Source organism: Trachurus trachurus, assembly GCF_905171665.1.
Source record: "Trachurus trachurus genome assembly, chromosome: 5".
NCBI lineage: Eukaryota > Metazoa > Chordata > Actinopteri > Carangiformes > Carangidae > Trachurus > Trachurus trachurus.
This window is the reverse complement of record NC_139896.1, coordinates 36,159,389-36,185,486: the sequence shown is the minus strand read 5'-3', so window position 1 is coordinate 36,185,486 and position 26,098 is coordinate 36,159,389. Positions and strand designations below refer to the sequence as shown.

Here is a 26,098-nt window from a genome sequence, read left to right as displayed (position 1 = left end):
AATGTCTGGGGACACGCTGATGAATTACCCAATGATCACAACTGACAGAGAGATCTGTTAACAAGCTTATCACTTTTCGACTAGCATTACAACCCATCATTTGCCATTAATATTTGTGTCATCCCATAATGCTGAACACGGAGCTTTTGTTTTTAAACAAAGTGGATCCTTGCGCTGCCTTAAAAAAAACCACAAAAAAAACAGCCTCACTCATTTTAATTTAAAATTTTGACAGAAGCGCAGCACAGTGGGGAAGTCACTCTGAGGCAGTGACATTGATTCAGAAAGCTCGTCTTAGGCGAGAGGTAGCAGGGAATCACAGTTTAATCAATGCAGACATGTCTCTATTGGAAAAAACGCCACATGACACTTGTAATGTCGAGTCATTTGCTCCCCGTTTGTCTCAATTACACAAAGTCCTTACGTCTTTGTCCTGCAGTGTTCTGATGCCGGAAAACTTAAATGTACCCTCTCTTACTTGTTTATTAGTTGGTTTAAAATAGAGACCAATACTGCTGCATTTCATCTATATACTAAGATGAGGCTGAGGCTAATTTGCAGCCGCAGTCCCTGGTTAGGCAAAACAACACAAATGCACTGCGACAGAACAATGAGGAGGGGAAAAGGAGAAAAAAAAGCAGTGTTTACATTCACATTTAGGTGCTAGACTAGACCATAAGTACATTTGAAGATACAGAGCCATACCCGTGCCAGAGGCATTAGACTAAATGTACGTTGTGTTAAACTGTGATCCATCTATCTGATGAAGTTCCTCAGATTTTCCATGTTGAAACATCATCTTGTTATTTCTGTCCACTCTGGACACACTGCACCTATTGTGTTTCTGTCCTCCTGGGAGAAGGATCCCTCCTCTGTTGCAATTCCCCTTTTCTTCCATATTTTCGACAGCTGAAATGTTTGTATTTGTCCTTATCCAAACTGTGGGTCTCGGGATAGATGGTTGAGTTTAGCGTATTTCAGTCCATAGAAATCAAAGGGATTTGATGTGATAGATGTTATGAGACAGGGCGGCTAGTTGGCTGTAGCCAGCTTCTACTGACTCAGCTGGTTTACTGATGAGATTCTACCTGAAGAGGTGAAGCCATGGGACTGATCAGCGTGTGGGTTCTGTATTTACTGGTAGTAAGAGCTAGCATGCCAGCTCATGCTTATGTCAAAGCACACATAGCTGTCTGGATTTATTATTTAAAGAAGTGAATAAAAAAACACGCACATCCTCGTAGCCCAATGTTGGGTGGGGGCTGGACCAAAAAACATAAAATGAAGGTGAAAAAAGTCTGCAACACCAAAAAGAGCTCCAATGCAAAATAGAAAATAGATTTATTGACCATAAAATTTGGTGTATAAGTCGCACTTTTTTCCCTTTTTTAAAACTGGTATTAACATGCGTTCTCAGTGATCAGACTGCAGTCAGATAGAGCTGGACCACTTGAAAGTAAGGCAACCAAGGTGCATTGAGGACTGATTGTGATCCGATGGGCCAAACCACCTCCCGGAGGCGGTCGGGGACACATTGTGACCACATTGAACACAGGTGTAAGCGGTAATGCGTCCTGTATCAGCATACGACCAAGCGGGCAGAACGGCGCTTCCCGTTACGGTAATTAACGAGACTCATTTGGGTCCGCCATAGTCTCCGACAGAAAATAATATTACTGTTATGGTTTTTTTTAACAGCGTTTCACCGTCTCCCATCTCTGTCAGTCAGCCCCTCCTCCTGCTGGACTCGGTCTCTCTCTCGAGCACGTGCTCGCAGGCACACACACACACACACACGTGCGTATGGAACGCTAATGTACTATATCGCGCTAAATATACAGTGTTCAAATTACCCTGCGATCTCTTTTCTTTTTAAATATAAAATAACAATAAAGAGCTACACTGCAGCACAGAAACATGTGGAACTTGTATAATGTTTTTATTACCAAATAGCAATAGAAAACCTTGTTTTCCCAGTTTGAGGCCCTCAAAAATAGACTGCGACATATATTCAGAATTTTACAGTACATGATGTTTCGAGCGCACAGGCTCTTCCTCAGATGTTACATCATATATGTACCTGAGTTCATTTGAAGACTGTGGAGTTTGGACTTTCTGCAGCTGTGTATTAACTCATTGAGTGCCGCGCTCCTTTCCAAAGTTTTAGTCAAGTGTACCGGCAATTTAGACCATTTTTGACTTTTTATGTAGAGCCATAGTGTATTCCATATTATTGCCACCAACACATACTGTAGCTCAATTGAAAGGTTTAATTTATGCTTCAAATGACCACAAACCGTTTGTTTCTACGTGCCTCCGTTCCTGAGAAAAGTCAAGCTAAACATGGCTGGGTTTCACCAAAATCCCTCCTTTTTTTCTAGAAAAGGAGATAGAGCGTCTTTTATGAAAGGTGCTCTGTTTGTGTCTGTCGCTCTTCTGACACTCGCATTTCTGGATCAAAGGGCTCGTATAAGATAAATATACACAACAATTGTTGTTCTATTCACAAAACCACCATCGGGGGCGGGGGGGGGGCGCCACTAAACAACAATAACACAGACGCACCGTGCCGTGTCACAGCCTCTCGCCGCGGAACGTGAGGGTCTGTCGGCCACAGCGGCTCGCGAATACCGGTCCCGCCGGTGGTCGCGGTCCTTCTGTGGTACGGGTCGGTGATGCCGGTCTGCTTTGGCCCAGAGACCATCACATTTTACCGCGGGAGGACTTTGGGGAGGACACGGTGTTGCTCGAGGTGAAGACCGGGCGGGACAGTCGGCTGAGAGCTTCCTGTTTCTGCTCCGAGCTGCTGCAGCCTTGCGGGTGAGAGCAGAGCAGCTGCTGCATCTGCATGCAGAACTCCGTTTGCAGAAGCCGAGTTATGATAAAAACTTCCAGATCATGAGCTGTCATGTGACTTTGATTGTCATCTATTTCAGTTCTCCTCGTCGTAGAGTCCCCAAATTTACATATAATGTGTATTAAAGTGTCTATTTTCATAATTTAAGAAAAAAGCAAAAAACGAAAAATCTCGTTTTTGGCACTCAACGCATGGGAACGAAAAACGAGAAATTACGTGGTTGGCACTCAATGAGTTAAATTAAAATAAATAAATAAAAATTTACAACCACACACACACACTCACCAATCTCAGGTCTATGACATCCTGTAACATAAAGCGTATCCGAGATGACGTCTTCCTTTCCTTGACGATTTTTTCCATCTGATTGAAATACTGATCCATTCGAGGCTGCAGAGAAAGAGAGAGAGAGAGAAAGAGACTTTATTTGAGACATGTAGTTCATATTCTCTATGTCTCCATTCAACCTACTGGACAGCTGGTTTCACTGATTTCCACATTAGTCTTTCACTAAGTCGACCAATTGTTGAGTTTATTACTTGGAGCAGGAGCCGTTCTGACCGCCCAAGATTAAATTGGATTTTGAGACAGCACTACAAAAATTGTAATAGCCTAAAAAGCACTGATCCAAATCACTGTAATGACCTGACATTAAAAGGTCCATGTTCAGGAAATTACCATATTAAACAGGATGGGACTCATCTGAAGGACACAAGTGATGATTTATGATTATGTTCTTTGGTATTTAATACAAAAGTGCACTGAGATCATGAGATCATAAGTAAATAAGTAAAGCAGAATCTGATTTTCTTATTTACAGCTTCCTTGGTAAGATGGTATTTCTCTTGCAGGGGGTTGATGAGGATCAAACCGAACATCGCAGTACAACAGAGAGAGAGAGCATGAGGGCCCTCGGGTCAGTTATGTCTTTCCAAACATCTGAGGACTCTAGCTGCGTCCAGCTGGGAGTCACTGATCTCTACTCCAGAGCCAGTCAGACAGAAAACAGCGAGGGGACACTGTGGGGATATTCCCTCCTTCCTCATAACCCACATAAGCGGTTTCTCCGCCTGCGGAGCTGAATTTGGCTAAGCTGGTGCCGGATCAAGTCCCACCACGACCCGAACTGTGCTGCTGTAAATCAAAATCATCGCCCCAGTCCAAGATCACCTCCTGTCCAGGTAAAGCAGTGTGGGGGAGTTCATCTTGGTGGCATGGCAGCAGAGACACACTGACAATCCTATCTCTTGGTTGTGGGTGTCATCCCTGCAAACACCTGCAAATTCTTCTTGTATTTTATTCCTAATGGGATCTAGTGGAAATGTCTACAGCTTTGCATCTGTGGACAGTGACAACAGATAGTTTCAATGTACCAACCTCGGATTATTCACATGTTTCGACATTGTGTTTTGAAGATTGCAATAATTTGATTTCAACGGACTGTGATCAGCAATGTGTGTAAAGCAACGAAGCTCCAAATTAAAAGAACAGTACAGATTTTTTGGAAAGATGCTTATTCCCTTTCTCTCTCCCCTTGATACCGCTTGAGAACATGATCATCAGCTAATCCAGCTCACCTTGGCCTTCTCAAAGTCGAGGTCCTTGCCGATGGTGGTGAGCAGTCTGCATAGGCACTCTAAAGACTCCTGGTCATGGTTCTTCAGCAGCTTCACCACACAGTCGTGCATGATGGCCTCCGTTAGCATCTTCAGCTTGAAGAGCTCGCCGATGAACTTGATGTTGCCGATGGAACGCCTGCGGGCCTTGTCCTTGGCCTCCTCCAGCTCCTCCTGGAGACGGTCGCGCTCCGTCTGACGGGATGGAGGAAACGCTAATCAAACAACAGTCTTTTTTAAAAATTCTCTTCAATGTGAAAAGTGTTTTGTTGTGTCACGTACCGATGCAGCAGAGTCCAGCTCCTTCTGCTTCCTCTCAAACACCACATCGTCCACCTTGTCTTTCTCAAACTCCTTCTGACACCGGTTTAGCAGCAGCTTGCGAAAGTTGACTGTGGAGTTGGGTTTGTCTGTCATGGGCACTTTGAGCTGTCCAGAACAGATATGGTGGATGGAGAAGAGAAAGAGAAGACAGGTAAGACCAAGCTAAAGCAACCGCGTCTCTTATTTTATAACTTACACGCTCAGGTTTCCATGACATAATTAAGATCATTGAACTCGGGGCGGTGTTTAGCTCAGTTGGTAGAGCAGCCGCCCCATGTGTTGAGGCTGTAGTCCTCACTGCAGGCGATCCTGGTTCAAATCCCGCACCGAGCGGCCCTATCCTGCGTGTCATTCCCCCCCTCTGCCTCCCATTTCCTGTTTCTCTCAACTATCCTGTCCATTAAAGGCAAAAAAGCCCCCCCCCCCAAAAAAAAATATAGTATATATATAAAAAGATCATTGAACTCAACTAGGGAAATTGAATTGACCACCATTGAGTATTTATAATTGAAGATATGCATTTTATGACCAGCTGATGATTATGATTATTTCTTCTTATGATATGTAACATCAGGCTGCTGGAGATAGTTTCCATCTCACCGTTTCTTCTTGAAAGTCAAGTCAAGTGGTATAACATCATCATCACTGTACTGAACTGTGCTGCATTTCATGGCCCTATGGCAGAGCTGAATCAACCTGTTTGCTGTGTGAACACTGAAGATGTTGTTGACTATATCTTGAGATGCACATTACATTACATTGCACATCATTCAGCATCCAGTAAATGTAAATGTAAGAGCAATATTCATGCACTTCTCCTGCCCAGAGCCTGTAGACAAGTCAAATGACCTAAACCATCAACCTTACAAACAGCAGCCACTCTACAGTGTGTGCACTTTTCATTCATTCATTACTGTCACTACGGCGATCCTGCTTACCGTGGCGAGGCAGCGGCACATGTTTCCATAGGCCACAGAGAAGCTGGGCTCATCGATGGCCTTCTCAAAGACCAGGTCGATGACGCCTTTCAGTCTCTCCTCCGTGTCGATGGTCAGGTCCGTCACCTGCTTCATCAGCTGGTTGAACTTCTGAGGCGTTAGCTTGTTCAGGATGCTGCGCACCTTCCTGAAGAGCTCCTAACAGGAAGTGGGTCACAACAGGGAGTTGATCACTAAAGCCGGGTTAAGACTACATGGTTTTTTTTCTTGTCTTTCACGACAAGATGCAAAATTGCTGTTCGTCAGTAATGTTGCGCTACAGGTCAGTTCATCATTCCCGATGTTCATAATCGGGCCCGACGCTGGAAATTTGTCGGCTACAACAAAATCGTGTGAAAATCGGCCAGAATTTGTGTAGTCAGATCCTGCCTTAAAGGGATATTTTGGCAAATTGGCCCATTGCCATAATCATTATAGTCATAGCAGTAGGTTCGTTACCTTTAATTGTCGGTGCAAGCTATTTTTAGAACGGCAGAGCGGAGCAGCAGGCTGCTCTGGGCTATGCTATGGAGGCTAAGGGAATTTCTTGGTTTCCCTCATCAAACTCATCAAATACACAACCCAACAACTCAAAAACACTCTGGTGGACAAGTTGTGAGCTGCACATTCACCACGCTATGAGATAATAACGGAACATTACGAGACGGAGCTGAGGTAAATTCATGCAAAACCGCTGATGCGCGTTGCGTTCAGGGACAGTTTTTCAGCAAGCAGACTCCGTAACGTTCCATTATCTATCTCATAGCGTGGTGATTGTGCAGGTCACACCTTGTCAACGAAAGCGTTTTGGAGTTTTGGGATTTTGTATTTGATGAGTTTGATGAGGGAAACCAAGAAATTCCTTTAGCCTCCGTAGCGTAGCTCTGAGCAGCCTGCTGCTCTGCTCCGCTGTTCTAAAAATAGCTTGCACCGACAAATAAAGGTAACGAACCTACTGCTATCATCAATCACAAATAACTTGGAGACTGTTTTGGATGAGACATGAAAATGGAACTGTTGTGAGTTCAATCCAGTGGTATTAATTGATATCTAACTCTACAACCATCCCCCATCCTTATTTAGTGTTGCGTGTGTTCACGTGTGTGTGTGTGTGTGTGTGTGTGTGTGTGTGTGTGTGTGTGTGTGTGTGTGTGTGTGTGTGTGTGTGTGTGTGTGTGTGTGTGTGTGTGCGTGTGCGTGTGGTACCTGTGTGCTCTGTGTCTGAGGATCCTCTGCAGGGAGTTCCCTCTTCAGGCCGGGCTTCCAGGCGTTCTCAGACTTTTTCAGCTGCACGTCATCGTTTACAGATACGTTCATGATGATCTTCCTGGGTGGTGGCCGCCGTGCACCAATGTTCATAAGCTGCACATGCAACGAAGGAACATAGTTGTGATACTGCCTCTACCATTTACACACAGTTTTCTATTTAAATCAGTCACCACTAAATGTTCTGGTTCAGTGAGAGTTTGTAGACAGTCCTCTTCTCTCTCCCTCTCCTCTCCACCATGTTCACATGTTGACATCATGAGACCAAGACAACACTTTGATCAAATTATTGAGACATTGAGATCTTTGTTGTGCTATAGCCACCACTGTTGTTAGCTTTTGTTTGAGATAAAGAAATGACCGTTGCATCCTTCTACTTTAAAGGCCCCATGATAGAACATCACTGTAGCAGGAACTTTTTATAGGGAGATTCTTGTCAAATATCCCTAACTTGTGTGAGTGTAGTGTAAATGTCTTGTCTGGAAAATACTAGTATGTTTCACACATTTCAAGTGTGGTAAAGGAACAGTTCAACATTTTGAAGATTCTTAAACACTACTATGCTGAAGGTGAAGATGAGAAGATCCTTGCTACTCTCATGTCTGTACTGTAATGTGTACGTGCAATCAGGAGCTCATTAGCTCAGCTTAGTTTAGACTGTAACAGGGGAAAGCTGTCAGCAGGGTTCCATGCAAAGCTGAAAATGATCTGACTAGTGCCTAGCTAAGCTTATAGTATCCTTGACCCAGCTTTATCCTTATCCAGCAGAAATGAGTTTTATCGATCTTTGTGTCAAACTCTTGGCTAGATAGCGAAAAGGCCTGTTTTTCAAAATGTTAAACTGGGTTTTTAAAGCCAATCAACCTAATTTGACCCTGACGAATCAAATCTCTTCATGCATCTCAGAGTGCTGAATTAACCATCAGCTAATGTATCAGATTACTGACCTCCAACATAATGTAACAAACCAGTGCACATTCAGAATCAAAAAACTGTTTGGTAAATGGTAATACAGATAACATGACGCATTTAAGTGGGGAAATATTTAAATTGGTACAGAGAGTTCAAAAAAAGGTAGAAAGAGTAGGTGTGTGTGTGTGTGTGTTTTTATGAATGATTATGGCAGGTTGGGAGAGCGTGTGTGCCTGTGTGACTCACCGCAGCGCCTCGTCCTCCAGTCATCTGCCTGCCAAAATCAGCGAAGGCAGGTGTGAAATCAGGTCCTCTGGAAATCACCCTGGAATCCACCGCTCGAGATGGCAACTTGTTTTGGTTCATCTGTGTGACATGTAACATACACAGTACATCATCATCATCATCATCATCATCAACAACAACAACAGCATCAACACACACCAACACCCACTCCCACACCCACACCCACACCCACACCCACATACACATATTGAAGCTAACAGCAGGGGGAGCAGTCATCCCCTAATAGTCCTGGCTACAGGGCAGAAGGAGTCAGACTGGTGTGTGAGTGTTTCTAACTCAGTGGTCTTAAAGGTGATCCCTTGTAAAAGACAGTCATGCCACATTACTGGCTTTTGGTTTATGCATTTTCACTGCACTGTCTATAAATTGTTCTTGTTGAGTTCAGTGAGAGAACCAGATGTGGGGGGAGGGGGGGGGGGGGGGGGAGGGAGGGAGGGAGGGAGGGAGGGAGGGAAGGAAGGAAGGAAGAAAGGAGCACAGGAGAGAGCGAGATAGTTGTGGGGGAGGAGAGAAGAACAAATCCAGCTCTTTGTCTTTCAGCTGCCCTTGACTTTCTCTCGACTCCTCTCCAGTGAGATTTCACCGTCTCCCACAGAGAATATGAGACTATGGGATTGTACCAATCAACTGTTCGCCGGTCTGGTTGTTCTTTTTTGGAGAGGTGGGGGAGGGGCATGTACTCTTAACACGGCCAAGTGTGACATAATAGCAATGTGATTTTAATCAAAACAGCATTTCAGCGGGCCATATGCTCCACCCATACATATGTGGGATCAGAGGAACGAAGCGAACTCTCTGCGGCGCATCTTTGATCCAGTGCACACGGTCTAACAAAAGCCATGTCTGAAACGCAGCCTGTTGCTGCAAACAAATGATAAAGAACACAGCTCCACAAAGAAGTGTATTGAATAATTAGGATGCATCTCACTGTTATTTCCATTATTGATTTATCTTATTAATCACGTAAAAGCTCTGCTACCTAACATTGCGAACTCGCAAAATTGGCCCTTGCAATTTCCTAGAGCCCGAGGTATTGTAGTCAATCTGTTCTCATTTTACTAGTGACACTTCATTTATGGTGATGAAAATGAAACGGTGAATCAGTCCTCACACATGAAAAGCTGGAGTCACAGAATGCTTGAGTAGATTAGTCATCGAGCAATATGTCACTGTTACAATAGAAATAGAAACTAAACTGAAATATTAACGATGCATAGCTCTTTTTAATTTACACTAGTTTAAGTGCAAATTCACTAAAATAGAAAAAATAAAATTTAAAACGAAAAGTTAATCAACAATTCTGATAATCAATCTGTGAAACTGAAAAGATGTTTTAGAAAACAGGAGATGAATTTGTTTTGAAAATGAATATCAAATGAATGAATGATTATAGAAATAATGTTAATGTAAAGCCAGAAAAATTCTCTCAAAATGTAGGGACCTCCAGAGGTTGTTCTGCACACTGTGCTGATGACATTTCCATCAGTACATCCACACTCTGCCTATGAATGTGGGATTTTTCTGGGAGTATCTGTACCGTACCTTGTCCAGCACCACATCGCTGATGGGTGGGAGTCCCTCAGGCTTCTGTATGCAGGCAGGCATGAACTGGAAGCCCAACAGGAAGTCCCTGTCATACTGACGCTTCCCACTGGGCTCAGACAGGTCTGGAGCATGGAGGAGGGGTTCAGAAAGAAAACCAGTCAATACAGCAGCTTTACACCCCGCCAACTCCAAAAGGCCCAAAAGAGGATGCTCCAAATGTGGCGTTTTGGGCGCAGCAATCATTGTGATTCCACTAAGACGCCCGGATTTTTTCACATTTTGGTCAAATTTCACCAAAGTCTCAAAGAGCGTCTTACCGTCCACGTCCTGTGGAGCCCCCGTGGAGCTCTCCTTGTCTCCAGGTGTGGCTCCGCTGTCGCTGCTTTCCGTCTCTGAGGTGTGGCCCGCTCCGTTCCTCATGGGCTCCATCTCGGCCTCGCCGTTCTCCTCCGGGGTGGAGGGCTTCCTCTCCGCCTCTGGGCTGCTGACGGGAGCTGGAGCTGGAGCTGGAGCTGGAGCTGCAGCTGGAGCTGGAGCGGGGGCGGGGGTGGAGGTGGAGGTGGAGGTGAAGGCTGACGGTAGGGGCACAGGGCTGCTGCTCAGTGGAGCCGACTGCAGGGCCTGGTCTCCAGCAGGTTGATCCGCTGGCCTCGGCTCATCCTTTAAACGCAAGATTCAGTTTTCAGACCCACAAAATTTGTCGGTAAGCATTACGCCCTGCTTTAACATCATTTAGGAGGATAATAAATTATTAACAGCTCAGCGGTTGCAGTCAAGTAGCTCTCTTTGAGTGTCTTGTGGGGGATTTAAAGCACAAAGGAGCTCTCTAGGTAATAAATGAAAGCCCATCACATTTAAAAACTACTAGTGTCACAATTTATCAAAATTAAACCATCTATAATTATCAGTTAAGAGGCTATAAGGGGGTCATCTCCAGTGAGGGTGAAACGCATCAACACAAAGACAGTGTAAAGAGGGAAAGGAAACAGATGAATGAATAAAAATAAGCGAGGGCAGGGGAAAGGAAAGTGACGACTGGGAGATGATTTGTTTTTAATCCAAACTCTTATTTTGGATTTCCGTAACGCGACATCTGCCAATTATTTTCTCAATTAATGGTTTCGTCTTTTGTATCATCAGTCAATGAAATACTTGGATAGTTAAAACATCCATCAAAATTCCCCGAGGCACAAAAGTGACACCTTCAAATTAGTTTAATAATAAAAAAAAAATTACTTACAGAACCTAGAGGCGTTTTATTTGTCGACTGACAAGAGAAAGCAACACATGCTCAAAGCTGAAACCAGAAAATGTTTGGCATATTTGCTTTTATAATTAACCAATTGTCAAATCATATGCTGACTAATTTTCTTGCATTCGGAAAATTGACTAATTACAGTGGCTACTTGTTGCTGCTTTAAGCAAAGCTACCCAGCCTCGTAGTGCTTGTTCTGTGCAAAGTAAAGAAGTCATGGCGCAGTCTGAGTCTGTAACGCTGGTATTGGTGGCGCGAGCTTTCTCCCACAGCTACGAAGCCAGAACAAAACAATAAAGGAAAGGAAAGGAGAACAGGACAGAGCCGATTTTACATTGACTGGGTCTGCTGAGCCATGAAGATGATGGATAACTCCTTGCTGTCGTTCTCTCCGACAATAACAACACCCCAAAGTCATTTGTGTCTGCTTCCCCAACCACACATGTGGAAACATTTTCAACTTGAACCATTGCCCACATTGTGCCTTTCCTCTTCTCTCTCTGGCTCACCGCCGTGATACTTGGTAGTCATTAAAAAAAAGAAGCTTATACCATAATAGGATGCCAAACATTTCAAAAAGGCGACATAATTGAAAAGTAGGTTAATAACTTGTTTCTATGTGTCAACAGACTTCTGCCAAGAGTGTAAACAGACACAATTTGGAGGTGAACCGATCTACTGTATACTTTAGAGCTTCCATGTTGTGTTTTCTTTCCCCTTCCTCCTTGCATTATGAGCCTTTTTTTTTTTACCTTGTCCTCCTTTTGAGGTTCGTCTCCAGCAGACATCTCTTCATTTGGTTTCCTCCAGGTCTTTGGTATAGCAGAAGCCGTCTGATTTACTGCAGGACGACACAAACTCATGTCAGACACCCACAGTAGATGTTACAGGGAAATGATTCAAGTAATAACAGCAAGAAAAATCAGTTTGTATCGGCAAATCTTACTGTTGTTCTGTGGCTTATCACTTTTGCAGTTTAGTTCGCAATATGATGAGAGCCAGAAAATGACATGTGATGCTTTTAGGTTACAGATGTTTGTGTTGCCCTGATGTGCTAAACCTCACTCATCTTTGCCCAAACGAAAGCAAACAAACTGTTTTTGCAAATAGTATTTAACACAGCAGAAAAAAAGAGGGATGAATGGAAGAAGGCAAACACTTTCTTGAGCTATTGAACAAACCACTGTGACATGTATGTGAACCAGAGCACATTCAGTCCCTCACAACTTTGTGGAGCATTTTACAACAACAAACGCATGATCAGAAAAATACTCCCATAATGAAAGATGGTTAAGCCGAGCCATTATTCGGCTCTGAAATATAAGCTGTGTTTTTTCTGGCAACTAAAATCATTAGCAAAATTCTGGTAATTTCCATGATTTTCTGGATGCGTGGAGTTTGTTCTCTCTGCCTGTGCCTCGTCGGGGAAACTCAATCAGCATCGTGTTTGCAGAGAGATTATCTGCAGTGCGTTTTATGTACGACCGTACATAAAACGCCCAAGTGTATCATAGGGCCACTTCATTTTGCAATTTAGCCATAATACCATAAAAGTATTATAGTAGTGTGCTCATAAAACAACATCTCTATTAAGGCTGATCTGCTCCATCCATTTTACTCTGCAGCGGGTTGAAACTCATCAGTTACTTCAACAAATGAATTTGGGAGCTGCAGAGACGGAGCAGATGTATACCTGTAGTGGGACTCTTCCTGGTGAGTGCTTGATGCTGGGACTCTGCTTTACTGTCAGTAGCGCCACCCTGCGCCTCTGTCCCAACTCTGGTGGCAAGGTCTTTAGTGTCTAAGGACTTGCTGGGCTCGTCGGCCTCTGTCGTGGCCTGCACTAGAGGCGGAAGGCCGGGGGGGAGCATAACTGGCATAGCTGGGGCGGGGCTTGAGGTCAGGGTGACTGGCACCACGGCCACAGGTGCCATTGGGGCAAGTGCAGCAGCGACGGGAACCTCTGGCCTCACGTCGGAAGGCAAAGTTTCAGAGGAGGCGGCCTCTCTGTGAGGAGGAGCGGAGGCCGGGGGCTGGAGTGCAGCGGGAGGCGGAGGAGGAGAAGGCTCGTGAGCCGCGCTCTCCGGCTCGCCCCCGGACTCTGTGAGGCCGTTCAAAGCCTTGGGGGCCGATGCGGGCGAGGCAGCCAGAGTTCTTGGGGCGTCTGAAAGAGGCTTGTCCGTGTTGGGGGTCTGAGGTGGCGCCGAGGAGGGTTTCTGCTCCCCGACTGTGGACGAGTGAGAGGAGGCTGAAGCAGCTGACTCCCTGGCCGCGGGGCGTTCGCTGGCGTTGGCCGCTGTCGGTGGGAGAGTGACGGGGGCGGTCACCGCAGCCGGAGAGGGAAGCTCTTGTTCGACAGTAGAAGTGGACTCGGTTACAGGTGTGTTGGCCTCCGGTCTCTCCACGGGGGCTTCAGGCTGCAGGAGCCCAGGTGAGGAAGACTTCTGGACAACTGGCTCCAGTTTTGGCGTTTCATCTGGAGGGAGGAAGAGCACAGGTAAATACATGTCCTTGGAGTTCAATTAGCAAAAGGTAATGACATGACAAATCTGCGAATAGAATAAAAAAAGAACGATGCGTTTAATTTAACAGAATCTGTAAAAAAAAAAAACTTGGTCAACTATAAGCTCATGATTGTGAAAGCCTGAGGGTCAACAATCCAGAGACTAGGAAAACATTTCCAACGTTTGCATGGAGGTTAGGAGCTAAAAACTGCAGCTTTAAGCATAAAAACATGCACATAAATAAAGAAGTTGAAAGATGAAAGTTCTCATTTTTGAGAAGGGCCAGTAAGACGTTCCAGCTAAGTACTAGGGAAGCAGGGAAACCTGCTGACACTACAGCACACTACTCTCCTGATTTGGAAGAGAAGTGAAAGTGAAAACATCCAGTTCGCAGCGGGTTCTGGGAAAACGAAAATGATTGATAAAATGTGTTTGGAGATCACTCAGTTACAGATGACTGAGTGGAACAAGGCTACTGGGGTCAGAGCATGGAGGCTGGAGGGAGCTGACACTGCCTGACATGGAGGCAATGACACAGCAGCACAACAGACCACTGGTACTTTAATGATCTTGAGAGTCTAATGACACCGTTATCATTTCGACATAAAACTTTGCAAGCTCTTTCTACAGTGGGCTGTCAGAACTATGAACCCCCCCACCCCACCCAACACCAGGGTGACATAGTATATGCACAAAAATGCACCAGCACTTTAAGTGTTCCTGTTGCATCAGCACTTTTTCTTTTGAAATCTGTAAGGACAATTCCTGGCAAATTCAACTCCTGGCTGTATTTTCCTAACGCTTTACAGTAGGTCTAAAAGGAGGAATCTGAAGATGTTCAGTTTAATTGCTCCTTTTTTGCGGTAGTTGTGTCTGTCCCCGCATCGCCACGGCAGTGATGAATGGGAGCGGATTGAAGTTCCGCCGCTTAGGCTGTTTACATCCCTCAAAGCCACAGACAGCGTCAGATGGAGACTCAAACATGCACCCAGAAGTTTATTTACTTCAAGCAAGTTGACAAGTTTCTAATTCAAAGTCTCGCGGAGTCTTGTGGAGTCTCGCGCGGGACCCAAGTGTTCACGTGCAGTCGGAAGCTCCCGTTTGTGTCATAAACAGAAATATCAACTCTTGACTTGCTTCAAGTAAACAAACTTCTGGGTGCATGTTTAAGTAGCCATCTGATGCTGTCTGTGGAAAAAAATTACAGCTTTGAGGGATGTCAACAGCCTAAGCAGTGGAACTTCCATCCGCCCCCATTCATTGCTGCCATGGCGATGCGGGGACACAACTACCGCAAAACAGGAGCGATTAAACTGAAAATCTTCAGATTCCTTCTTTTAGACCTAAAATGTTAGGAAAATACAGCCCTGAGTTGAATTTGCCCAGAATTGTCCTTTAAGCTGCTCTTGAAACCCAAACTTTTCTGCTCTATTTTCATGTTAGCATATCACAACTATAATATGTTTCATGTATTGTTTTTAAACATGCACCCTTTTTCCTTCTATGTATGCCCAGATCTATCTTATACTGGTGACAAATAAATCTGACTCTGGCGGTTAAGAGTGGTTTCTTCATTGGAGCTCCAGATGTAGATTTTAAAACAACAAAATGGCAAGGGTGATGGGGCAGACCTGGCCCTGGTTTGGTGTCTGAAGCCCCTGCTGTCAACGGCTGTGGCTGCTGTGGCTGTTGGGGCTGTGGGGGCTGTGGGGGCTGTGGGGGCTCCAGAGCGTAGCCTCCAGGGTGGGCCTGCTGTGGCTGAGGAGGCTGTGGCTGCGACTGCTGCTGCTGCTGCTGCTGCTGCTGCTGCTGCTCTGGAGTCTGGCTGCTGCTCAGCTGCTGCTGTGATTTGAGGTAGAAAATGTGAGGATAATGAGGGTGCGGCCATAAAAACTAGCAACACAGAAAACCAGAGAGACAGGCACAGAGATGAAGGCAAGCGCGCATACAAACAAATAAATAAACAAGCCCAAACGCAGGATTAAGCAGAAATAAGAAGTCCAATGGGGTATGGTGAGATTTACGAGGACAGCGATGGAGGACAAGACAGGAGAAACGAGACGGAGGATGAAGATCAATGCGGGGAGAATGATAGGAGGAGGGGAAGGGCTCAGAACGATGCAGAGTCAGAAGACAGAGGAAAGGGGGTATATACGTAAAGAAATGAAACCAAAGGGGGCACAAAAAGACAGAAAAAAGAGAGGAAAGACACTGTTAACATCCACAGAAGGACACGAGGAGGAAGAAGTCACAACATCCCTCTCCAGAATCCAGAAAAGGTTTTTCCAATTTGGGCTTGGTTCATTTCCTTTATTCAAATGTGTCAGTGGCATCAATAGTCCTTCACTCTGAGGCAACGGTCTGGCCCCGAAAACATTAAGTTCTTTGAACACATTTGAAAGGTAAGAGGACCAGAGTGGATTCTGTAGAAGGAGTAGGAGTATACAGACAGTGCTTATGCAATCTACTGTAAAAGATAGTGAGTGAATAGAAACAGTGATAGGAGGGAAGCAGGGGTACGACTGAAGGAGCTGACAGGCTTAAAGTGAATTTATCATACCACTAGAAGAAAATTACGTTTTTTTTTAAACAAGTTATGCCCCCGACCTGCAGGTCTAAACACATGTGGTGATTAAAGATGTTGGTAACATGACTCTTTGTTATTATCTGTGTCTATAAGTCTGCAAATCTTCTCAAGAACCTACAAACTAGGGCTGTCAGTTTTTAGAAAAATGACATTCGAACGATTATTGAATGACCCGTAATTCGTTCGGATATATTCGAATATTACCCCCCCCCCCCCGCGCCGCAGCACACACAGTCGCGGTGTTTTATTTTGAAAATTGACCGGATACTCTCGTTGTTTCATGTTTGACTTCCTGCCCAGCTTGACGCTTTGCTCGCGGCTCTCACACAAAATAGACCAGACGCTGCACGGCGCGAGCCGGCCGCGGAGGTGCACGCCGCGACACCACACCAGCGGTTAATATGGGCACAGAAAGTAAACTGGCTCCGCTTCTCGGCTGTTCGCGGCCCTTCCGCGTCCGGTGGACGTTCCGCGGCGCTATGCAGGCACCGGGCACTGCAGCCAAAGACGGTAAATAGAGTATCTTTGCTGCAGCCTGCATATCGAGCAGGTCATTAATGCTCGAATACGAACTTTTCCCCCCACATTCGAACGAATATTCGAATGTCGAATAAAAAGTGACAGCCCTACTACAAACTAATGATGATGTAAAGATGAAAACAAGAGGCACGTATCACCTCGCTCTCAGAGCCGTCATGAATTTCTCATGAGAGAAGGAGATGGCTGAATAAGAGCCGTTAGCCCTCTCACTCAGATACAGCTCCAGTCTAATCAGCTGCTGCTAATGCTACACTACTTCTACTGTAACCACTGTTATGTGAGAGATGGGGAAGTGTGTGTGTGTGAGAGAGCCATACCTGTGGTGGGGTGGGGGTAGAGGAGGGGGGACCGACAGGAGGCGTTGAGTTCCTGCTCCCTGAGCCCCCTGCCATGATCTCCTCTGTGATGTCCCTGCCACCCTGATTGGGGTCACGGATACGGATCTGGGAGGACAATGGCGCAAAAAAACAGACCTCACTAAAGCATCCAAGTCTTTGAAGGGCCCTGACCTTCACCACATGATTGTGAGCGTTTGCCTTAAGCTGCATTACACATGGCAACAGACTGACAATGTTGCACAGAGCCACAGGAAGTGAGCCTCAAACATGTGGATTGTGCAAAATGAAAGACCACACTGATAAGAGTAAAAGATAAAAGACACGCAGCCTCTGCACCAGGTAATTCAACACCTGGGGATGTCATGTGACTAGTGTCTCTCTCTCTCTCTCTCTCTCTCTCTCTCTCTCTCTCTCTCTCTCTCTCTCTCTCTCTCTCTCTCTCTCTCTCTCTCTCTCTCTCTCTCTCTCTCTCTCTCTCTCTCTCTCTCTCTCTCTCTCTCTCTCTCTCTCTCTCTCTCTCTCTCTCTCTCTCTCTCTCTCTCTCTCTCTCTCTCTCTCTCTCTCTCTCTCTCTCTCTCTCTCTCTCTCTCTCTCTCTCTCTTTTTAAAAAAAAAGATAAACTAGAACTGGTAGTTCTGGTTCTGAGGAACATTTCAGTCATAAGTTATCCCACTGTCTTTTCTTATCTGAATGTTGAAGTACACCGATTTAATTCACAGTAAAAGTCAACTTTCAGCAAATATGACAGAGAAGCTATTAACTCATTGAGTGCCGCGCTCCTTTCCAAAGTTTTAGTCAAGTGTACCGGCAATTTAGACCATTTTTGACGATTTTTGTAGAGCCACAGCGTATTCTATATTACTGCCACCAACACATAGGGTTAGCGTCCTGAGAAAAGTCAAGCTAAACATGGCTGGGTTTCACCAAAATCACTGCTTTTTTTCTAGAAAAGGAGATAGAGCGTCTTTTCTGAAAGGTGCTCTGTTTGTGCCTGTCGCTCTTCTGACACTCGCATTTCTGGATCAAAGGGCTCGTATAAGATAAATATATACAACAATTGTTGTTCTATTCACAAATCCACCATCGGGGGCGGAGGGGGGCGCCACTAAACAACAATAACACAGACGCACCGTGCCGTGTCACAGCCTCTTGCCGCGGAATGTGATGGTCTCTCGGCCACAGCGGCTCGGGAAGACCGGTCCCGCCGGTGGTCGCGGTCCTTCTGTGGTACGGGGTCGGTGCCGGTGGTCTGCTTTGGCCCAGAGACCATCACATTTTAGCGCGGGAGGACTTTGGGGAGGACACGGTGTTGCTCCAGATGAAAACCGGGCGGGACTGTCGGCTGAGAGCTTCCTGTTTCAGCTCCGAGCTGCTGGAGCCTCGCGGGTGAGAGCGGAGCAGCTGCTGCATCCACATGCAGAACTCTGTTTGCAAAAGCCGAGTTATGATGAAAACTTCCAGATCGTGAGCTGTCATGAGTTTTTGATCGTCATCTATTTCAGTTCTGCTCGTTGTAGAGTCCCCAAATTTACACATAAAGGTGTGTTAAAGTGTCTATTTTCATAATTTAAAAAAAAGCAAAAAACGTAAAATTACGTTTTTGGCACTCAACGCATGGGAACGAAAAACGAGAAATTACGTGGTTGGCACTCAATGAGTTAAAACAGCAGTTCCCAACCTATGAACCACAAAGCTACTGCCAGTGGGAAGACAAAAATCATTTGTGAAACCGGACAATATTGGTGAAAAGTAATTAAAGCAGAAGTGAGTGATCCGGTCGTTTTCGCTAATGCTGCGTTCCAGGCAGGCTTTTGAAATCGTAAATTACAGCTTCAAGTCACAACTTACGACTTTGTAGCGTTCCAGGCAACCCACTCGTGTTTTTCCGACCTGTTTTACCGGTGAAAGTCACTATAACGGCCACTCGTAACTTCCGACCGGTGAACTCGTACCAGATCGAACTGGTACAACTTCACGGTCGGAAAAATACGAGTTTCCTTGAACGCACCATAACAGTCCTCGTACCTACGTCACCACATTCACGGCGTTCCTTGGCTGCACACACAGCCCTGCATGCCGTTCTCTGTCCTCATTGGATAAAAACTGTAGGATACGATAAATGTTTTCTCTTCGACTCAGAGCAGAGCAGAGTGACTGACAGACCCGTGTTTCAGACCAAACACTCTATGTAAGTGATTGCTGTCGGAAGATATAACTATTTAAGACTTATATTAACACAAATATATCACTCACTTCTGCTTTAATAGAATAATTAATGATATTCTGAAGCAAAATTATCTTTCGAATCATTTTTCTCATATTAGGCCAATTATAAGAAGTTCTATGTCTATTTTCCTGCAGGACCACAGTGTTTATTTGTTTTCCATCTCAGTCTGATTGTGTGGTAAAGATTACATCACCACGGATTTCCATCAAGCAACAAGAAGGGTTTAAAGGAAGGAGAATCAAGTGATCCGAGACTGTATCATTTGGCCTACGAATTGTTTGGGGGGTTGGAACGTGGGCTGCCAACATTTTTGAGGTTTTTAAGTGGGTTATGGGTTGGTTGGGAGGTTGGGAACCACTGGCTTAAAGAAAAAAAAAGACATTTTTGTCAATGTTGTGACAACTGAAAAATAGGATTTTCATGACTGAAAGCTTCAGAAAAGTTAGTGAATGGCCCTTGAGGAGGAATTGTTTAGTATCACTTTCACAATGCTGTACTGAATATCTTCTTACTTAACATCAACTTTTTAACCTTTAATCTTTTAAAGGGATTCTTACTAGAGTAGGATATAAACGCTATAAAAAGGTATAAAATGGGGCTTTTGTGGTTGTTGTACAGTCAAGCATCTTCCCCCACAAATCATCTCTGACATTTGTGGTAAACTGACCAGTTTAATTATCAGATATAATGACTGAATTAACATTAATTATTGAGCAGATGTAGCTGATGTGACGTAGCACTGGTGATATTTTGCCACCTTAACTACTGAAAGTGACGCTCAGCACAGGCTACAATGAGCAGCTGCTGCTGATGTGCTGACGATTATAAATGCTTAGTGAACATTTCAAGTGGATGTGGATTTTTCCAAACTCATGGTTGAAAACTGCTTCACTTCATGAATATTTCACAGTCTGTCATTTTCACTAACTTACGCAGCGGGACAGTATGGACAACCCCCCAAAAAACTGCCAAACTACTAAGATACTCACTGTTTTCTTCTCACGCTTGGCTGGTGGAGGTTGCTGTGGTGTAGGCACTATAATGGAGGGTGAAGGGGAATACATAGGGTGTCCTGGGTAGTAAGGTGGGCCAGCTGTGGGGACGGGAGCAGGGACAGAAGGTGAGACAGGCGGGTGGTACCTGAGGGGATCTGAAGGAATTTGCGAGAGAAGAAAAAGAGAGACTTTAGTCAAACAGTCAGGGCTCCAAGACAAGTGTGCTACTGTGAGGCCAAAAATTCTGATTTTCCATTGTGATGCAGGAATAGCGCTGGACTGGGGACTCACGATATGGGGCAGGGTACTCCCCTGGCCCTGGACCAGGATAGAAGGTGCCAGATCCTGGAGGCTGTACAGAATACTGCTGAGGAGGTCCCACATAGGGCGTACTGTGGCGAAACTGCTGGGACAGGAGAAGGACAGGGAGAGACATTAACACGTCATCACCATGTGGTGAGAATTAGTAGACAGTAGTAGCTGACACCCAACAGTACTTTCTATGAAATCAGTTCGCACAAACCTGATTGATCACAGCTGCGCTTGAAGATATGAAAGTGAATCCTAATTCCTTTCACAAAATAATAATATTAATGAAAATGCTCTCCAATGTTCTCCGTTTTATGAATTTTTAATATAGCTACAACTAATATTCTGATCAAAAGACAAAACTTGTCCTTCAATTTTTATTTTTATCTTTTTTTTTTATGTACCTTGTGTATTGTTCTCACTTTGTTTTATTATTTCCTAGTACCGGTATTTATTAAAATGCACTTCATGGAGGGTTATTTTAATCTCGTTGCACTTTGTGCAAAGAAATAAACATTGAATCTTGAATCTTGAAAACTGTCCGTCTGGCCATGTCACGCTGCTTCCAGTCTTTATGCTAAGTTAAGCTTAGCTTTCCAGTGACTGGCTGCAGCTACATACAGTGAATTTGAGACGTCTTAATCTTTTTAAATCAATTTTAGCATTAGACATAATGTTAACATATGTAAGAATCTGTGTTAATTTTCACCAAGTAAAGAAAGAGGAGCGCTCAGACAAAAACAAGGCACACATAGCTATATCTGGAGCTGCTATATTAAAGTAGAGTGACTATAATTAAGGGTGGGTTCATTGTGTCTGTCTCACCGGTGGGATGTAGTACTGTGCCTGCGGGGAAGGGAAAGGCATGGGCGCCATGGTCATCATGATTGGTTGATTAGCGGGGTAGACAGCGGCCGTAGGAGTCTGCGAGCCGGGCCGTATGGAGGGGGTATTTGTGGGGATGGTGGGCCTCGCCGTCTGCATCTGAGTCCTCTGGAAAAACTGATGGTGGCATGCGAGAGAAAGAAACGAGAGAAACAACGACAGCAGACGTGAAGCACCATCCCACATGCAGCGCTCTCATTTGTGCATGCCGCCATGCTTTACATAAGTTACAAACAAGGAAAGTTTCTCAGATGTTTTCTCCACGTGGACACATTTCTCACAAAGAGACAGATCTGGTTTCTATCAGAAAGCTCAAAACAAAACAAAACAAAACAAAAAGAACTGAGGCCCAGCACCACAAACTTCTCTGAACTGACATCACCGTTACCAAACATCACATTGCAGCCACTCAGAGGGATACACTGCTGAATGATTTTCCAACAGATGTGTACACCCTTACTACCTTTTTATTCTCCCATAAAACGCTTTACTAACCTTCTCATTTGGATTTTAGATTAAGAGCGAACCTTTCCTGTTTAAATATCTCCCCCACAATCATCTAATCAAGCCAACTAAAGCTTTAAAAGCATGATTATAATTCATATGAAGCTAAATAGCCAATACAGGCGAGACATGGCACAGTATTGTAATCAGTGTGCTGAATAGTAGACTGTCTCATTTCTTCATTCAATTTCTTTTTCAATCACAGGCGCTTGTACAAGATTATGAGCCTAATGAAGGTGTGAGGAAGGTGCACATTAAAAAGGGCTCAAGTGTTCAGTGGGTTCAGGTTGAATGGAGCCTGGTTACACAACTGCACTGTTGGGGTGGGATCTTCTTGTGTCACCCAACATATGACTGAAGAAGCAGAGTGTAGCTGCATTTAAAGATAAGCAAACAAAAGCAGATTTATCTACATTTACTTCACTTTTGTTTGGTTAACTGTTTCACCTTTTTTGATCTTCAGTTAATCTACAATTCCAACCATTCCTTTAAGTTTCAGTAATGAATCTCCTGACTAACAACTAACATCTGACACACGCTCTGACACTAGTAGCTTAATGTCATTTGTCTGTGGGTCACTGGGTTTTTATGTCTTTTGAATGTGGGTGATTACTATTTAGGCGTTCAATAAGAGAAACTAACACATTTCCTTTAGTTTGATAAGCAACAAAAGACTCTGGAGTGCTTTTGTCAATAAGCTGTACCAGACTCCACAGCTGTAAAAAATAAAAGCTCTTGGCCTGCTGAATAGCTTCAAATACCTCTCTTTGTGCCTGAGCAACTTGGCCAACGTTGTACTTAAAAGTCACACATGGCATGTTTGTGTTGTGTTCATCAGGCAGCAATATGACCTCTTCTTGTGCCTCGCAGAGCAGTGAGAGTGAAGGAAATATACTGTAGCTGCCGCAGCTGGAATGACGTCTATGCCGACTATGTCTCAATCAATTAAAAGTCTAATGTTTGACGGGGTTTTGTGTTTCGACAGCACATAAAATTTAATGCAGGAATCTATCCGGGTGCGGGGCCCTGAAGAGAGGCCACTGCCGGCAGCTGTGACCGACTTCCAAACAGCAAAAGGCTCAGGTTGGGGAAGACCAGATCACCGTCTGCTCCAGTGGAGGAGAGCAGAATAAACAATGCTGTAGAAAACCATCTAAAAATACCCCGCAGGGAAATCACCTTTAACATAATAAATCAGGTTCAACGGCTTTATTGTAAACAGCCCCGCGGATATCTGGGAAATGACCAGGAAACCGTTCATTAGCAGCTACCTGAAGACGGTGTCAGTGAAACTCACTGGCATGGCCAGAAATACGAGTCGACAGACAGAAGATCTTTTCAACGCTGTCAACCAGAAATGTGTTCAGTCACTTGGACTTAAAACGAGTGCACTTTCTGACAACAAAATAAGTCCTGAGGGGATCTACAAAATAACAGACATAGCATGTAGCAAACACTTTATCACATGGACAGAAAAAAAAAGAAACTAAAAACACTTATCTTGAGGAAAAACATTCGGCATCTCTTTTGTTATGCATGCAGTTGATCGCATTGCGCAAGCTTATTAAAGATGAGTGATGGATGAAGCAAAAAGAAATGAAATTATGGACTGAAAAATTGAGTAATGATCCGGTACAGGATAAGAAAAGTCAAGATGTGGGAATAAAATGATGATAAAGGAGGTCTCTACTGAGCATACACTGTGTTGAAAATGAAGGCGGTGGTGGGGGGTTAAAAGTTGGGAGGGATGGGATCATTTCAGGATGATCCTCATCATGCCATGCAGGTCAGTCTGAGAGACTCTGAACACAGAGGTTAATGTTACCTGGATGGGCCTGAATCCTCCCTTGAGTAGTGAAAGCAGGAAAGAGAGAAAAGCCAATGGGAGACTGCACTGGTGAGACTGAAGCCCCAATACAAAAACAAGCATCATTCACCCCCCCCCTACACACACACACACACACAAATGACGGCAGGAAACTATTCAATTAGCTCCATCTACCTGACACAGTGACTGGTGCAGAGCGACACGCTCCGTACACAACGCTAAAGAAACTCAAGACTGTGAGTGTTGGTTTTGTCAGTCAGTGGGTGGTATTACAGTGGGACGAGCTGAAAAAGTCACAGTCAAAATGTCACATCAGCATTTGACTTGTGGCCATGTGCCACCCCCAACATAACATGCACACATACCCACATGCACATAAAGCTCCTTCATCCAAACAGGAAGCGTTTTCTTCTCTCACACTGAGCAGCCGGGGCCGATCTGCCCGTCCAGCTCTCTTTCTGCCAGATCGGTGTTTCCCCTGGCTGTCACCTACGGCGCTAACTTAGCAACACACATGGCGCCGGCCGGGGTGAGCCATAAGACAACTCATAGGTGTCACTGTCACCTCACTGCTCCAGTATCTGTTTTGTTTTGTTTTTTTTGCTTGTGCAATATTTACGACTAGGGATGTCACAATTATACATTCTTTTAGTACGATTATTGTCAGAGAAATAATCACTGTGTTACGATTATCACGATTATTCTGCATTAATTAATTTCACAACACTATGAATGTGTAAAATCGAATATAGTCAAAATATAATTACATTACTAATTGTTTACACAAAATATTTCAAGTATCTATTAATATACAGTATGACCAATTATCAACCCCCAGGGGAAATGTTTGGAATAATCAGGCCATAAATTGTCATCAATACCAAATGTTTACGTTTATTTTAATCGTTTTTTGTTTTGTTTTGTTGTTTTTTTAAATACAAATGACACACTAACATTTAAATTCCTACCAATTCAATGTTACTTTAGTTAAATGGACCAGTATCTGAGCATGCACCTTTATTTTGGTGTTCATCTGCCGATATGATTCTGACAATCTTTTTTGGGAAGTGACGGTATTTAAAAATCTTAACGATTAATTAATTGTGGCGTTTAATACCACGATTAATTGTGAAAACAAGTAATCGTGACATCCCTACTTACGATAAAGAAAATGACAGTGTTTACTGTGAATACCTTTTGTCTCCTTTTATGGGTTGATGTTTAAGTAACAGGCTTGTGTGAACTGATGCTGGCCAGATAATTCCTGTCACTTGAAACAAACAAGGTCTCCTACTTCGTGTTATCCAGCACTTTGGATATAAAATGTTGGTCAAAGGAGGAAATAAAATGAAATGAACCACTCATACCCTGTGGGGTGTCAGTTAAAGTGGCAACCATAAAATAAAAAAAATCTATTCAAGGGTTTTACTATTGCATGCCATTTCCTCCACTCATCGCCAACACAGCAAACACACACACGCAAGTAAAATTAAGATTAATAGAGTCATTTACACTCCCAGGAACTCTCTGGAGAAAGCAAGTGTTGTTTGTTTTTGTGGTAACTGTAATTTCCACTGGCGGTGACCTTTGGGTTCACACACTCGCTCACACTCACTCCCTCTAACACACACACACACACACACACAGAAGCTGTGTCTGTAATCCAAATAAGTCCGTTACACTGATAAGTGGGGGAATAAAAAAAAAGTGAAATAATGATGCTGCTTGTTAGAAGACAGACTTATGTTTTTGGCCAGATGAATTAATTTTCTGATCTCTATGCAGCCTTTTACTGTGCATTGAGTGTGTTTCATGGAGACAATGGCGGTTTTCTCTGGCGGTATAAAAGCCCACTGTTCAGCTACATCTGCTTTCTGACTCCACTTCCGTGGTGGCACAAGAGATCCCAGCGCCAGTTTGTGACAGCCAGAGAATGCCAGCAAAACACACCCGACACACTTTGACACCATACTATTAATAGTCTGGTGAAAATTTGTCCACAGAAGCATCCAGAAGATGAGGATGTTAGACAACAAGTGGCACATAGGGCCATGGAGGGGACCGGGGTGATGACACAGTCTTGGAGGAGGGAAGCCGTGTGAATCATTACAGCATGAATCAACACAACACAACACACAGATAACAGGAAGTCACATGGGCCCGATGTCCCAGACTCTTGGCATTCACAAGGTAACATACAAACAGCATCATAAATAGTACACCACCAGACATGAACACATTAACTGGCCCCTCATAATCTATTGACACTGATTCACCAAGCGTCAGCTGCCTGACAGGTTTCAGTGTCATTTATACAAGTGAA

At 44.3% G+C, this 26,098-nt stretch overlaps 1 protein-coding gene across 9 annotated transcripts in view; it reads right to left on the bottom strand.

The window, feature by feature from the left end:
• eif4g3a (eukaryotic translation initiation factor 4 gamma, 3a) overlaps positions 1-26,098 on the bottom strand; it is a 57,086-nt gene that overhangs the window by 12,826 nt on the left and 18,162 nt on the right. For 3 of the 9 annotated variants that reach the window (XM_083972667.1, XM_083972664.1, XM_083972665.1), the window contains 16 exons: positions 23,773-23,793; positions 21,384-21,560; positions 20,541-20,655; positions 20,244-20,404; positions 17,007-17,141; positions 15,194-15,404; positions 12,752-13,534; positions 11,811-11,899; positions 10,121-10,463; positions 9,801-9,925; positions 8,199-8,318; positions 6,981-7,136; positions 5,736-5,933; positions 4,756-4,902; positions 4,435-4,668; positions 3,143-3,247 (listed from right to left, as the gene is read on the bottom strand). In XM_083972667.1, coding sequence (XP_083828793.1) covers positions 3,143-3,247; positions 4,435-4,668; positions 4,756-4,902; positions 5,736-5,933; positions 6,981-7,136; positions 8,199-8,318; positions 9,801-9,925; positions 10,121-10,463; positions 11,811-11,899; positions 12,752-13,534; positions 15,194-15,404; positions 17,007-17,141; positions 20,244-20,404; positions 20,541-20,655; positions 21,384-21,560; positions 23,773-23,793 — 3,120 coding nt within the window. The remainder of the gene's footprint in view (positions 1-3,142; positions 3,248-4,434; positions 4,669-4,755; positions 4,903-5,735; positions 5,934-6,980; positions 7,137-8,198; positions 8,319-9,800; positions 9,926-10,120; positions 10,464-11,810; positions 11,900-12,751; positions 13,535-15,193; positions 15,405-17,006; positions 17,142-20,243; positions 20,405-20,540; positions 20,656-21,383; positions 21,561-23,772; positions 23,794-26,098) is intronic. The other 6 variants (XM_083972668.1, XM_083972669.1, XM_083972666.1 and 3 more) reach the window with 6 other exon arrangements.